Raw genomic sequence first — 14,708 nt, 5'->3', positions numbered from 1 at the left:
GAGGGGGTTTCCACAGCACACATATCACTCCGTAAGTGTTCCCACTGGGGACTCCTGCCGCACTAAGCAAATCACGTGACCAGCCTGACAGCCACCCCATAGGCTTCATACTCCAGGGGACTGAGTAGATGGGGTTCCCAGAACCCCTTTCACCAGGGTATCCAAAGCCCAGGCTCAGCAGACCATAAAGGCCCCGCCCAAGCCATTCACAGAAAGAGAAGAGAGCAGTCCCTAAGATTTAGTGCAAACATTCTCTGCCGCCAAATCCTCGCTTTCATCTCCGCCCTCTCATGAGCCAAATAACTTGGAAGCGTTCATTGATGGTTTCCTCTCTGCCCCAAGATAAGTTGGAATTTATGCCGGCCACGGCTCAACCTTGTCACTTAGAGGACTAGGAAAACCTCTCAGGCTGTTCTCCAGCCTACTGTGGGAGGAAAAGCTTGTGCTGGGCAACAGTTCAAGGTTTCTGGGCGGGGAGGACTTCATTGGCCCTTTTAGAGCCCAGGACTTGAGGTGGGGAGGTGTCTCCCAGGCAGACCTCAGAGCCTGCGGAGGCTCCTGGGCTTGGACCCAGGGCCATGTGGAGCTAGTCCCCAGCAAGTCTGGGCATCGATACTTGTACCATGGGTTTGACTATTTTTAGGTATGGAAAGGTACAAAGGCTCTGGGCTGGAAAACCCAAGAGGCAGGGGAATTTTCTGCCCCATGCAAATTGCTCTTTCTTCTCAGCCTCCGCTGACACCTGTTTCCTCCCAGGCAGGCCTGATCCTGGGTGCAGATGGCAGCCTTGCGCCTGGGAGGTGGCCCTTCCTCCCGCTGGAGATTGGAGGAAGCAGAGCAAGGGCAGGAGACTGGCTTAAGTTCCCCCTGGAGTCACGGAGATAAGCCAGCCCTAGGAGCTCCCCAAAACTTCCCCATCCCACTTCAACTTGAACAGCTACGGTAAACAGGAGATACGTGGGATTCTCGAAAGGCAGGTTCCTCATGTCTGAAATGGGCACGACAATTCTCGCCTTCCAGGACCAGGAAGGCACATAAAGGTAGCTACTGTTTTACTACTTCAACCACAGCAACTGGGGAGTCCCTGTAGTTCTCAAGACTGGGGTGAGGCTAGGCGCAGTAGCTCATGCCTGTAATCCTGACACTTTGGGAGGCCAAGGTGGGGGGATTGCCTGAACTCAGGAGTTTGAGACAAGCCTGAGCAACACAGTGAGACCTTGTCTCTACTGAAAAAAAAAGACAAAAAAAAAAAATTAGCCAGGCATAGTGGTGTGCACCTGTAGTTCTAGCTACTTGGGAAGCTGAGATGGGAGGATCACTTGAGCCTGAAAGTTTGAGGCTGCGGTGGGCCATGACTGCACCACTGCACTCCATCCTGAGTGACAGAGGGAGACCTTGTCTCAAAAGGAAAAAGGAAAAAAAAAAGACCGAGGGTGGGGAAGGTCCCAAACAACCAAGAGCCACCAGGGCTCCCCAAGGCCCCACCTGCCTTTTGCTTCCTTGGCTGCCCTTAAGCACATCCCATCCCCCTACTAAGCAGGGCTACCCCAGGAGGGCAGTAAGAGCTTCAACACTGTCCCACCCCCACCTCCACCTCACCTCCAGCACTGCATTCCCCTCTCTTAATGGCATTCCCAGAGAAAACACTGTCTATACCCTACCCACCATGGGGCCATGGAAGTCAGGCTTGGGGGATGGGGCATCAGGTCTCAAAGAATCCTGCCCCCACCTCCCCAGGGGAGAGTCCTAGGGGAGGGCAGCTCCTGGAGGAGGCAAGGCGGAGTCCTTTTTCAGATGCAAGGCTCTGTGGAAGCCCCCCTCCAAGGGCTGGCTAAAGACAGTGGAGCCAGGACTGCATCTGTGGTGAGGGAGCATAGAGGAGGGGCCAGCACGGAGCAAAGACATCCTCTCCAACCCATGCCGAGGGCCCTGCCACCAAACTCTGGGCCTTTCTGCCCTTGGCATTGTGAGCCCCAAGGATTTAAGGTCTTGGCTAAATGACCTTGGGATCCTCCCTTTCCTTATTTTCAATAGGACTGAGAAATTCTGGGCTAGTTTTAATGATTAAAAAGGAGCGTCCAGCCCCAGTACCTGGCTACTTCTTGGCTGTAGTACAGTGTCCTACTTAAGAGCCAGGATTGGCCGGGCACGGTGGCTCACACCTGTAATCCCAACACTTCGGGAGGCCGAGGCAGGTGGATCACCTGAGGTCAGGAGTTCAAGACCAGCCTGGCCAACATGATGAAACCCCATCTCTACTAAAAATACAAAAATTAGGCCAGGCGCAGTGGCTCATGCCTGTAATCCCAGCACTTTGGGAGGCCAAGGTGGGCGGATCACAAGGCCAGGAGATCGAGACCATCCTGGCTAACATGGTGAAACCCCGTCTCTACTAAAAAAATACAAAAAATTAGCCAGGTGTGGTGGCGGGCGCCTGTAGTCCCAGCTACTCGGGAGGCTGAGGCAGGAGAATGGCGTGAACCTAAGAGGCGGAGCTTGCAGTGAGCCGAGATCATGCCACTGCACTCCAGCCTGGGCAACAAAGTGAGACTCCATCTCAAAATAAATAAATAAATAAAATAAAAATAAAAATACAAAAATTAGCCGGGTGTGGTGTGCGCACCTGTAATCCCAGCTACTCAGGAAGCTGAGGCAGGAGAGGCATTTGAACCCAGGAGGAAGAGGTTGCAGTGAGCCGAGATCACGCCACTGCACTCCAGCCTGGGGAACAGAGCGAGCCTCAGTCTCCAAAAAAAAAGAAAAAAAAAAGAGCCAGGATTAAGACCCTCCATCTCTCCATCTCTCCAAGCTTCTGCAGCCCCATCTGTGCCAAAGGCTTCTTCTGTGGTCAGTGCAATGAATACCTCATGGCATTAGCACTGAAGACCTAAAAGAAGGAGCAATAAGGCCCTAGGGTGGGAGTTTTCAGGGACCCCAGGAAGGAGGGTCCAGGTGTCCAGGAGTCTACCCACCCCCTAGTGCGCTTCTCAGTTCCACAGGCCATAAACCTCTACCTGCTGTAAGAAACATCCCAGGTCAAAGTAAGGAAGGCTTCAAATGCAGATGCCTGTGAAATGGGAATAAGGAACCTCTGACTAATTGGATGGCTCTGAGGACCCCACCCCTTATCCCTGCACCAGCAAATCCTTATCCCTCTTGGCTCGGTCTCCAAAATGTCACAAACCCTGCTGCTTCTCATTCCACTGCTACCACTCAGCTCTAAGCCACCACTATTTCCCTGCTGGATGACTGCAACTCTCCCTTCTCTCACAGCGGCCAGGGGGAACTTTCACTAAAGCATCAGGCTGTGTCATTACCCTGTCTGAGATCCTTGAAAGGCTTCTCCCCTTGCTCAGTTCAATAGGAACATCTTCACAACAACCTGGAAGGCTGAGGGAAACTGGCCCCTACTCCCCTTCATTCCACTCGGCCACACTGGCCTCCCTCTGCACTGCCCGTGCCCTCTGCCAGGAATGCTCTGCCCCAGTCTCCGCAGGGCAGCTCACTCTCACTCCCCACAGATCTCTGGGAAGCTCATCACTACCCACCTCGGAGGGCTTCTTTTCGTTCTGTCGGGGCCAGCCCGACTTGGTGCTGCTGGGCAGTTTGGAGCATCTTGATGCGGATGTAGATGTCGCATGACCTGCAGAGAGACAACAGTCCATTAGGGGTCCTGGAGGGCCAGGAGCACCCCCCATTCATGCCCAAGAATAGGAAGCTTCTAAGCAAAGCCCTGGCTAGAATGTTCAGGAGGGAGAAACCTCTGTTGAGACCTAGTATCCCTGCTCTAGGCCTCAGTCTCCCCACTGATGAATGGTGACATGAAGCCCCCTCTACTCGCCAACCAGAAGGCTGGAGAAATCAAAGGCTGTTACTGGGGCTCTGTATTAGTTTAATGTGTGACCCCAGACAAGTCCTTGGGCCTCCTTGGGACTCTGCTCAAAGAGAGCTGGAATAAGCCTTTCATGCCCACGCCCCACCCCACCCCAGGTTAAGTACTGTCCCAATACTCTGGGATGATGCCAGTGGGTATTCAGAGGCAGAGCAGGGCAATGGGAAGAGAGATGCTCTGAAGCAGATCCAGACCACCAGCAGAGCCCTGACCCAGCCACTTACTAGCTTGTCACCCCAGGCAAATGACTCAATCTCACTGAGCCTTAGTTTGTTCTTCTGTAAAATGGGGGCAAAAGAATAACTATCTTCAAAGGGCTGTGGTGAGGAATAAGTGATATCATGCCTGTAAAGTCTTAGCACAGTCCCAGGCACACAGTGATTCCTCAATAAACATTAGCTATAATTATTAGGGTCTAAGGCCCTTGCTGGATGACAGTGCTGTGGCCTCCACCCCTATGAATCAAAGGAGCAGCAAGATATAGGGCAACACTATGGTTTTGGCTGAACACGAGTAGCAGCCATGGGTGGGCACAGTGGAGGGGGCTGGTGGGGAGCCTTGCAGGTACCTGGCCTCTCAAAGGGTTCCTCTGCTAGCAATAAAGTTAGAAATGGAGGATATGGTTTTTGGTTCTACTGAGCCAGGCCACAGGCAGCACGTTGTAGCCACAAAAGGCCAGATGCTGTGATCTCCTGCTGTAGGAAAGAAGGGCTGGCCAGGTGGGACGCCAGAGCCAAACTGAGCAAACAGAGCCCAAAGGACAACAAATGAGACCTGGAGGTAGAGATGGGGCTGAGACCTCCTTGGCCATCCTAGTGGATCTACCCTTAGGCTTTTGGGGGGCTGTGGAACTCTGGGAGCTAGAAGGGGCCTTGGCAAGCCCCCTAATATTACTTGCTCATAAGTGTGAAGAAACAGGTCTAGAGTTGCACAGCTCCAAGCCCGGCCTCCTTGGCAGGGCAGCCTCTTCCTTAGCCTGGGCCTCCAGCAGGGCAATCATTGCTAGGTGAGATCTTCCTGGCAGCACAACCCTCCTACCCACAGCAGATGGAACTCCTTACTCCAACAGGCACAGGCAGGCCTGGCTTTCTGGGCACCTGAGAAGAGCTGCCTTATGACCTAGTACCAGAGCCCTCACTTTGCATAAACCTCCCTTCTCTTCTCCAAATTTCAGGGGAGGCTCCATAAACTTCTTCTGCTGCTTGATAATGCATTCCACGCACCCCTCCCCGCAACCACCACACCCAATTGACACGCCAATCCATACACAAGTCTACCTCTGGGATTCTATTGCCAAGATTCTATGAAGGTTGGGTATCTTCATTGATTTGTTCAGCAAACATTTACTGAGCATCTACTATGTGCCAGATCGTAGCTGGGGGATATAGCGGTAAGCAAGACAAGAGACCTCTTATCAAGGAGCTTACCACTGATTGGGAAATGGTACTTATCAGGTAATTATGGTAAAAGGTGACTGGTTTTGTATCTGTTGTATACAGACTTTCTATATGGGCCTTGACTTAATATATGCAGAAGCCCAGAGTGGAGCCGATCTGTTCCAACCAGAGCAAAACAAATGGAGCTGGGACCTAGAGGGTAAGGGGGAGTACAGCTTGGAGAACAAGGCCCTTGAGGTCATGGAAGGTGCAGGGACTTTCTTAGAAGTGGAGGGGCAGGAGTGGAGAAACCTGACTTGATTTATGCTTTCATCAACATGCCTCTTAGTGGAATTAAGACCATAGGGCAGCCTCCTCCCATCTGGGCCTGTGGGCCTGATCACTATTCAAATGCTTTCCCTGTAGGAGCCCAAATTGGAAGGCCTTACTGTCAGTGGTGTCAGAGTTGTCACTGCTGATGGAGTATTTTCGCCTCTTCTCTTCCATCTGCAACAAAAGGCAAGTCCATTATACTCACGGATGGCTTGGGAAATCCTCAACCTCTTAGAAAATCACCCCATAACCTACCTTCCCACACTTACTCCACTGCAGAAAGATAAGAATAAAGCCCTACCCTAGCCTTCTTCTCTGCCAGCACCACCCTCTCCCACCCACCCACAGAGGCCCTGGGATTCTAAAAGGCTGCATCTCCCACCTCCTGAGCCCAGGGCCCTTGGTTGAGCAAGAGTCTAACCAAAGCTGTTGTAGACGGAGAGGACATGGGGGCGTCAGCAAGCCCAAACTGAATAGTGACCATGACCTGCCCAGTCCCAGCTGCCACCCAAGGACACTCAGGCCCACCACTGCAAAGGCCTCCTGAGCCACAAGTCCTCTAGGGAGGTAGGTGGGTAGAGGACAGCAAACAAGACTGATTCTTCCAGGAGGACCGTGCTGTCGAAGTTAGGGACAGGCCAGCACAGACAACACTGAGGGCCTAGTCCTGCGAGTGGTGGTCAGCAGTGTACAAAAGCGGGGGAGAGGCGGGGGACACTCCAGGCTGGGTCCCTGAGACACATCAGGCCCAGGGTGACAGGTCCTGGGCTGGGCTACCCTGCCCTCCTACTCCCCACCATCCTTCCCAGATAAACGTACAAATAAACTCTACCTCAACTGCAACATCTAACTTCACGGTATTAAGGACAACTCTCACATATGGGCCTCATACTGAGCTCACGCGGAGTCTTCCTTTACCCACATCATCGCCTGTTCCTAACCAGGTGAGCCGTGAGCTCCATTTTCAAGTGAGGCCAGCACCTTGTCCTGCTAGTAAGTGGCTGAGATGGGACTGAATCCATGAGGTCTGATCCCCAGGCGCATACTGAGCTGCTTTGTATCCTCCATCAGCTCCTGGCTGCTGAAAGTGTTTTCCCACCACTGTTTCCTATAATCCTCACGAGTCCCAGGTGGCAGAGCCTGCTCTCATCCCCTCGGAGGGAAGCACAGCGGGTGATGCGTTAACCTGCTCTGGGTCTTACAGCTTGCCTGTGGCTGAGCCCTAATGTGGGAACACATTGGGGGCTCAGGGTTCAGAGCACGCTCCCCTATGTTCCCTGACCAACCCCCCACAGCAAAGGATAGGGAGGGAGTCTGTGTCAGTAGAGAGAAAGCACCACTGCCCAGCCCATCTGCACCTAACTCCAGCTGCCCCCAACCCCAGTCCATTCCTGCTGAGCCCTGGGATGCCACCATGTTACTGCAGCCCTGCAGAGACTAGGGAGCATCTGCTCTCTAAGGTGGGTGTGAACACCCAGATCTCTCAGCTGACCAGGATGGCCCTCCTGCCTTGGACTTGATCTTAGCCGGGAGCTTCTCTCTACCCCAGTGCCCACCACCAGCAGGATCAGGATGGCAGGAAGGCTCACTGAGGCTGCCTGCCGCCCAGCTTCAAAGGTGCCGGTAAAGTGCCCTCCAGAGGCTGAGGTTCCAAGGGACACTGGTGGTGCAAGAAGCACAGAGGCAGGAACAAGGATGGCTAAGACTGCTAAGCACTCACAGTAGCGGGAGGGGGGTCCACAGGGACCTCAGTGAGTCCTTAGAGCAGCCCTTTGTTATAGGCATATATCATGGCTGCTTCCCTTTTGCAAAGGAGGAAACTGAAGCTCAGAGGTTAAGTGACCTGCCCAAGATGTCAGTGACTGTATTTGATTCAGGAGACCGTGCTCTTGACCTTCTGACTTCTCTGCCTCTGTGCAGCAGAGTACAAACAGCTCAGCAACCCACAGCTGCCACCCTCGCTGCTTTCCAGAATCTGCGTGTCAACGGCGTGACACCTGTAATCCCAGCACTTTGGGAGGCTGGGGCTAGAGGATCTCTTGAGCCCAAGAGATTGAGACCAGCCTGGGCAACGTAGTGGGACCCATCTCTACAAAAAATTTAAAAATTAGCCAGTTGTAGTGGCACATGCCTGAGGTCCTAGCTATGCAGGAGGCTGAGGTGAGAGGATTACTTGAGTCAGGGAGGTCAAGGCTGCAGTGAGCCATGATCGTGCCACTGCACTCCAGCCTTGGCGACAGAGTAAGACCCTATCTCAAAAAAAAAAAAAAAAAAAAGAGTGTGACAAAGGCTGACTGACAGAATCCTGACTCCTGATTCTAGCCTACGTCTTCCTTAGCTCAGCCTAGCCCAGTGCAACCCAGCTTTGTCCTGACATCGGTGGGTGGAGTGGGGGGGAGGTGCTAAAAGTGCACCCACCCATTTTCTTTTGCAATCCTGTATGCGAATTCCATTTCTCTTCATTTCCTGCAAAGAAGGCACTTCCGAGCCAGCATCTCCCACAGCATTAAAAGCAGAAGTTGTTGATGGGTTCAAATCCTAGCTCCTCTCCTCATAGACCAGGGACCTTGGGAAAGACATACCTCCCAGAGGAGATAAACTGGAACTGGCTTTTTACATAAATGTCCTTAATTTAAAATGTTGGCAACTGAGTCAGAATTTTTACAACACTTTGAAAGGGCCAAACTAAACACATCTGTGGGCCAGAATCAGCTGGTGAGAATAAGTAATAACAGTGTAAAGCCCTCAGCACAGTGGCTAGAGATCCATATGGGTGCCAGTTAGTAATATCATGGCAGCCTTGGACCAGGTCGGAGAGTCCTGGAGGAGGGGCTCCTAAAAAAGAGGCAGTGACCCTATACAGTAAGGAAGGTGCCCTCAAAAGGACTCCTTTACTGCCCAGGGACCAACAGGTGACTGTCAGCATGCAGACCTACACCCCGCACCAAGCCAATTCCCCATCAAACCCTGTCCTCCACGAAACATCCCAGAGTGCCTAGGGATTATTCTGGGTCAGGGCTGTCCCATGGGAGGCTATTATTAAGGGAGCAGATTTTGTGGTGGCTTGTTATAACAACTAGACTTGAGAAGGAAGCCACTGTTTTGTGAGTGCAGCTTCTTTCCTTTAAACCAAGTCTTCCAAAGGCCTCCTTGCTCCAGCGAGCTCCCACTGTCACAGTGGCTAATGAGGCCTGGGACCGCACTATGTCAGCTTTTTGCCCCATGGATCACCCTCCTTGCAAACTCAGCAAGAGGGACAGGGAGGACTCCTTTCCCAAAGCTGAAATCCAGGACTGCAAACACACTTGGGGGGTGGAGGTGCTTAGATGTGATCTTGGCCTCTGGTTTTTCCTCTCCACTGGCTTCCCCCATCTCCCCCAAAGCAAGGTCTGCTGTGGGAGAAGATTTCAGTGTCACAAGGCACTTGCTTTCGAGGACAGAAAGTGCTCCCGAAATCCTACCTGTAAAGGAGACTCTAGGAAAGAAAGGATCTCCTCTTCCTGCCATTTGCTCTAGTCTATTGGCACCTCTCATGCAACCCCCAGCATGGAGACACAGGTAGGAAGCTCTCCTTCAAAGTGTGGGTGTCGTAGAGTCCCCTCAATGAAGCAAAAGCCCACAGCCTCTCTGTATCCTCGGCCCCACCAAGTCCACTAGGCTCTGCCTCCAGAACACACCCACTTTCTTCCCAGTATCACCACACTGGTCCAAGCCAATCTCATCTCTTGCCTGAACCACTTGTTCATCTCCCAGCTTCCACTATCAACTCACCCATGTCCAGGCTCCACACAGCTGCCAGAGTGATGTTTAAAAAGCATAAATCAGTCGGGGTGCGCTGACTCACACCTGTAATCCCAGCACTTAGGGAGGCCAAAGCAGGTGGATCACTTGAGCCTAGGAGTTCAAGATCAGTCTGGGCAACATGGCAAATCCCCGACTCTACAAAAAATACAAAAGTTAGCTGGGCATGGTGGCGTGTGCCTGTGATCCCAGCTACTGAAGGGGCTGAAGTGGGAGGCCAGGAGGTTGAGGTTGCAGTGAGCTGTGATTATGCTACTGCACTCCAGCCTGGGTGACAGAGTGACACCCTGTCTCAAAAAAAAAAAAAGCCAGGCACGGTGGCTCATCCTTGCATTCCCAGCACTTTGGGAGACCAAAGCGGGTGGATCACTTGAGAGGTCAGGAGTTGGAGACCAGCCTGGCTAATGTGGTGAAACCCTGTCTCTACTAAAAATACAAAAATTAGCCAGGCGTAGTGGCGGGAGCCTGTAATCTCAGCTACTCTGGAGGCTGAGGCAAGAGAATTGCTTGAACCCGGGAGACAGAGGTTGCAGTGAGCCGAGATTGTGCCATTTCCCTCCAGCCTGGACAACGGAGTGGGACTCTGTCTCAAAAAAAAAAAAAAAAAAGGTATAAATCAGAAGCTGAGCATGGTGATATGCACCTGCAGTTCCAGCTACTTGGGAGGTGGAGGCAGGAGGATCACTTGGGCCCAGGAGTTCAAGGCAAGCCCGGGCAACACAGCAAGACCCCATCTCTAAAAAAAATTAGAACAAAATAAAAAGTTTAAAAGGCATAGATCAGATCACATTATGCCCCTACTGAAAATCTTTCAAAGGCTTCATAGATCAAAGGACAAATCCTAAGCTCCTGACCACAAGACCCTACACAATCTGGCCCCCGCCACCTGGACAAGTTCATACTGACCACTATCAACTTCCTCACCACCTTCTAGCCATGCTGGGCTCCTTTCATTCCTTTGAACAAGCCAAAGATTCCATACTTCGAGCCCTGTGCACACGCTGTACTCCACTCTGACTGGAATATTCTTCTATGTGGTCTATGCATGTCTGACTTTTCAACCTTCAGGTTTAAGCTTCAGTGTGGCCCATGTCAGTCTATGCTCATCACACTACCTGAAGAAATTCACCACCCAGTGTCCACGGAATACCCATCCCAGCTGTGCTTGTTGAGCTACTTGTTGCATGTCGTTCTCCTTGGGAATGTATATTCCATGAAGAGTAAGAAGCATTCCACCTAGACTCTGGCCAGGACCCCAGTGACATACTAGGGAGTGCTGAGTGTGCTCTCACTCCCTCCCCCAAGAAGTGTCGGGACCACACAGTCCAGCTGGCCTGCCTGTGGCTTGCAGGAACAAACACCCTAGCCCAAGATTTTGCCCTTGTTTTCACAGCCTGCCTTCCCCGTCTTAACCTCACACATTTTCCAGGAGGCTTTATTTGGCTGGGCTCCTGGCTAATGATCAATGTCAACTCAGTAATAGGGCAGCAATTTGGTGGCAGATGTTTTCTTGGCAGCGCTAGTGATTGGTCTTAGTGGGGGCTTCAGGTCTGGACTTAAAACACCAATGCCCAATGCCAGCCCCCTTTAAAGACCTCTCCGCAAATAAACTCAAATAAACACCCTGGGCCTCCATTAACGCCCTTCCAGCTGACCCTGGGAACAGTGGGCCTTTCAGGCCTGCCACTGCAGCCACTCCCTGGGCAGTTAAAACACCCCAACCTGGCCTCCAGCCTCTCCTCTCCAGGGGCCACTAGGCCTGGCCTGCCCGCCACCACACAGCAGGATTTCGTCCTCCTCCTTAAAAAAAGGGGAAAAAAGGGCTTTCAAGCAGGCAATTTACCATTCCAGACACAATCTTTCAAAGAGAAACAAAAACTCTCCCTGTCTGAGGCAGACCGCTAAGGCGTGTGTGTAATAAGATGCTAATACAATTTAATGATATTTCGGCTGGAAAACCTGTCCTCAGAGCCTCCTTGTGTTGGGAAGGCCAGACATTCAGAAAACAAGAGCTGCACACTCTTAAACCGCTTTAAACAGGGGTCACAGTCCCACTCTTTCCTATCTCTCATTAACTTTAATGCCTTCTCAGGGACAGTAATTGCAGTTACAAAAATGATTTTGTATACAGAGTAGAGGGCTGCTGCCCGGGATCCTCCAGTCGGCTTCCTGGACCTGCTTCTCCAAGTCTAGAGGAGCCTGAACCCTCCTTCAACACCCGCCACTGCCTGTCTGCAACTTCAAGTGTCCCAGAGGGGACCCAGCTCCCCTTGAAGACGCTGCCACACCCACCCTCCAGACCAGTTCTGGGGACATACCAAGGGGATGGTGGGAGATGAAAAGGCTCTGTCTACTTTGTTCTTCAGAACCTTCTCACCCTACTCTTTACCCTGGAGAGGGCAGAGCTCCGTCTACTCGCTCCCATATCAGCTGCCCATTGCCACCTGCAGGATCCTTCTGATCCCTTCTGCAGAGAAGCGAGCTGGCTCTCTGGCCTAGCCTCAAGGTGAGAGATCAAAGGTCAAAGCTGCATCGGGGACCCTCCCCAGGTATAATAAGGATGACTAATACTAATCACGTGCTTATTGCATGCCTGCTTTGGGCTTAGTCTTTTTTAGGTAATCACTTATTCTATACATCCACCATGAGATAGGTACTGTTATTAATCCCATTTGCAGAAAGTGCTCCTTGTAACAGAAGGAACTGAGGCATAGAGCCATTATGACAGTTGCTAACTGCAGAGCCAGGATTCAAACCTAGGCTGTCTGACTCCAGAAGGTGTACCCCATCTCCAGTGGGCTAAAGTGTACAGGCCTACAAGTTCCAGGGTATGGGTATTCCAGATTCCTATGGGCTGTCTGAAAGGAGCTTTGAGCAGACCTACAATTGTAAGCTTTTGAGCCACATGGTAAGGGTCCTATCTGGAGGACAGGGCAAGCCAGGGGTATCCTGCTCCCCAACTCTGACCTGTTCTCCCTATCAGAGAACCTAAAGGGAGAACTGTGAGGTCCCAAAGAGCCTGCTGCATGTGCCACGAAGAATTTGGACTAGAAGCCTCTTACCTGCGTCATGAGCATAAGACAACTGCCTTCCTGTTAAGAGGAACACTAGGTTAGAGCCAGAATACCCTGCCTCCCAACCTCAAGGATGTGGGGGTCAGTGTCCAGGGCCTATACAGTGTCAATACTCTGTGTTGCATCTAGGGCCTGGGGACTGGCAGTCCCACCTCACCAGTCAATGAAAGCTAAGTGGAGATTTCTGACAACCTCTTGGACCACTGTGACTGGCTCTTTAGCCAGGCAATTTAGGGAAAGGAAAAGCATTTTGGACGGGAAAACATTCTGGAAACATTTGCTGCATCCTGAGCCCAAACAACTCTATCCTTAAACACTTCATCTCCAAAAGTGCTGGGGGGACCCTTGGCCAAACAGTTTCAAAACCAACATTCACTGTAAGTCCTGCTGCCTGGGGCGAGGACTTCCCTCTGTGAGGCATTTGCTGCAGAACCAAATGCTTTTCCACTCAAAACAACAGCCAACAGCACTTGGGACAACCTAGAGGGCTCCAGATCAAACAAACATCCCTTTTTTCCTCTACCATGCAAACTTGCTCAATAAATTATTCGCCCACTTCGGATCAAAGCCTGTTTTTGCAGCCTGTGACCCAAAAAGCAAATAGCATCTCTTAAACATGAAAGCCCTCCTCCCTGCCTGGGTCAGCTGTATTACTCATTCCTTCCCCCTTATAGTTATTCTGTTGTTATTTTCCTCCTCTGCTTGTTAGATGGCTCTGCGAGTCCCAACCCGTCTAAGGAAGATGGGACAAGACGGATGGTGCGTTCATCTGGGGCCCTAAGGTGAGAAAGAAAGTCAGGGTAGGGGAGAAGCCCTGGGAACCCAGGAAACAAAGCCAGGCCCGGTTGGCAGCTCCATGCCGAGCCCTTTTGCCAAATGTCCTACTGGGAATTTTACCAGTGAAGGGAGGGAGTTAATGCCACTCCGAGAGGAGGGGCCAGGCGGCCCTACCACCTCCCAGGCCCAGGACTCAGTTTGCAAACATAAATGCTAAGGGGGCGTCCTGACAGCCTGTCTGGGATCAGAGCTCAGGGGTCCTCCTTCCAACAAAGGCAAGGCAGCAAGTCCCACTCAGCCCCTTCCTAGCCGCTTTGGTACCGCTCTGAATGGAAACATGACACCTCTCGATGACTCCCCTACAAACTCTGACCCGGGATAAAACTTTGTGCCTCGGGATCCTGCAGAAGATGAGCCAGAGGTGCTAGACGCAGCGGCGAGGTTTGGAAATCTGCAGAGACCAGAATGGCCGGCCGCAGTGTGCCTTCGGCATAGGGCAAAGACACCCAGTGACCCTTCACCTCTCCCAGCCTCCAGCAAGAGGCCAACAGCCAAGCTGGTAAAAAAGTGCCCAGGCCAGCGGCAGTGGCTGAAGGGATTGCAAGGGGAGTTGCGCGCGCCTCCAGCCCGCCCCTGGAGGCAGTCCGCGGGACCGCAGGCTGGAGTCGCGCCGGCGTGATTCCAACCGCGGGAGCCGGGAGGAGGAGCCGGAGGAGGCTGCGGGGGGCTCCGGCCCAGGCGAAGGAAGGGCAAGAGGCTGTTCGACCGGGGGCGGCGCCGGGAGGTGGGTGGGCTTAACACCCAGGTCGGGGGAGGGGTTTAAGAGACACCGGGAAGGGCAGCCGAGCCCCAGGGGCGGGTGGGGTGGTAGCTGTGTGTAGTAGGGGACAGGGCTGGGCCTCTGGAAGCTAGAGTGAAGCCTTCCTGGCTGTCTCAAAGGCAATCCCATCCTCTGGCAGAACACCTGCGAATCGCCAAGTTGACCCCTCTCGTCCCTTGGCCGAGAGGAGAGGGTGTCTCAGGACCCAGGGATGGGCGGGAAGAAACCATGGGGAGCCACAAGTCTGCACCCAGGCGGGGAGGAGGCGGGCGGGCGCCGCTCCGCAGGCGCAGGCGAGTGGGTGGGAAGAAGGGAGGGAGAGGGAGGAAGGAGGTGAGGCCGGGAAGATGCCACTGCCGGGGGCGGGGCGGGGCCGGGGATCCGGCAAAGGGACTGCAGCAGCGCTAGGTGGGGGCGGGGGCTGCAATGTCACTCATTTGAGACTCAGGTGTGTGCGTCCCAAACAGGGTCCGCCACAAGCCGGCATCTTCCTGGTACCATCCATGGTGCAGGCCCCGAGGCAGAGGGCAGGGGACTGCGGATCCGTCCCTGAAGCGGGACGCGAACCGGCAGAGTTGGGAGAAGGTAAACAAGGGCCACGCCCCCTGCCGTCGCCCCGCGGGCGCGCACCCGCC

General features: G+C 53.0%; 1 protein-coding gene across 17 annotated transcripts in view; it reads right to left on the bottom strand.

The window, feature by feature from the left end:
* The window catches only part of JADE2 (jade family PHD finger 2), a 56,925-nt gene that overhangs the window by 39,625 nt on the left and 2,592 nt on the right, over positions 1–14,708 (bottom strand). For 16 of the 17 annotated variants that reach the window (XM_054556563.2, XM_054556566.2, XM_063724272.1 and 13 more), the window contains exons 2-3: positions 5,718–5,775; positions 3,549–3,643 (exon numbers count right to left, since the gene is read on the bottom strand). In XM_054556563.2, the coding sequence (XP_054412538.1) occupies positions 3,549–3,643; positions 5,718–5,775 (153 nt within the window). Of the gene's footprint in view, positions 1–3,548; positions 3,644–5,717; positions 5,776–9,372; positions 9,649–14,708 lie in introns of those variants that run through there. The other variant, XM_063724269.1, reaches the window with a different exon arrangement.

This window comes from Pongo abelii, chromosome 4, assembly GCF_028885655.2.
Source record: "Pongo abelii isolate AG06213 chromosome 4, NHGRI_mPonAbe1-v2.0_pri, whole genome shotgun sequence".
Classification (NCBI taxonomy): Eukaryota; Metazoa; Chordata; class Mammalia; order Primates; family Hominidae; genus Pongo; species Pongo abelii.
The sequence above is the reverse complement of the archived record's forward strand: the minus strand, read 5'-3'. Positions and strand labels throughout refer to the sequence as shown.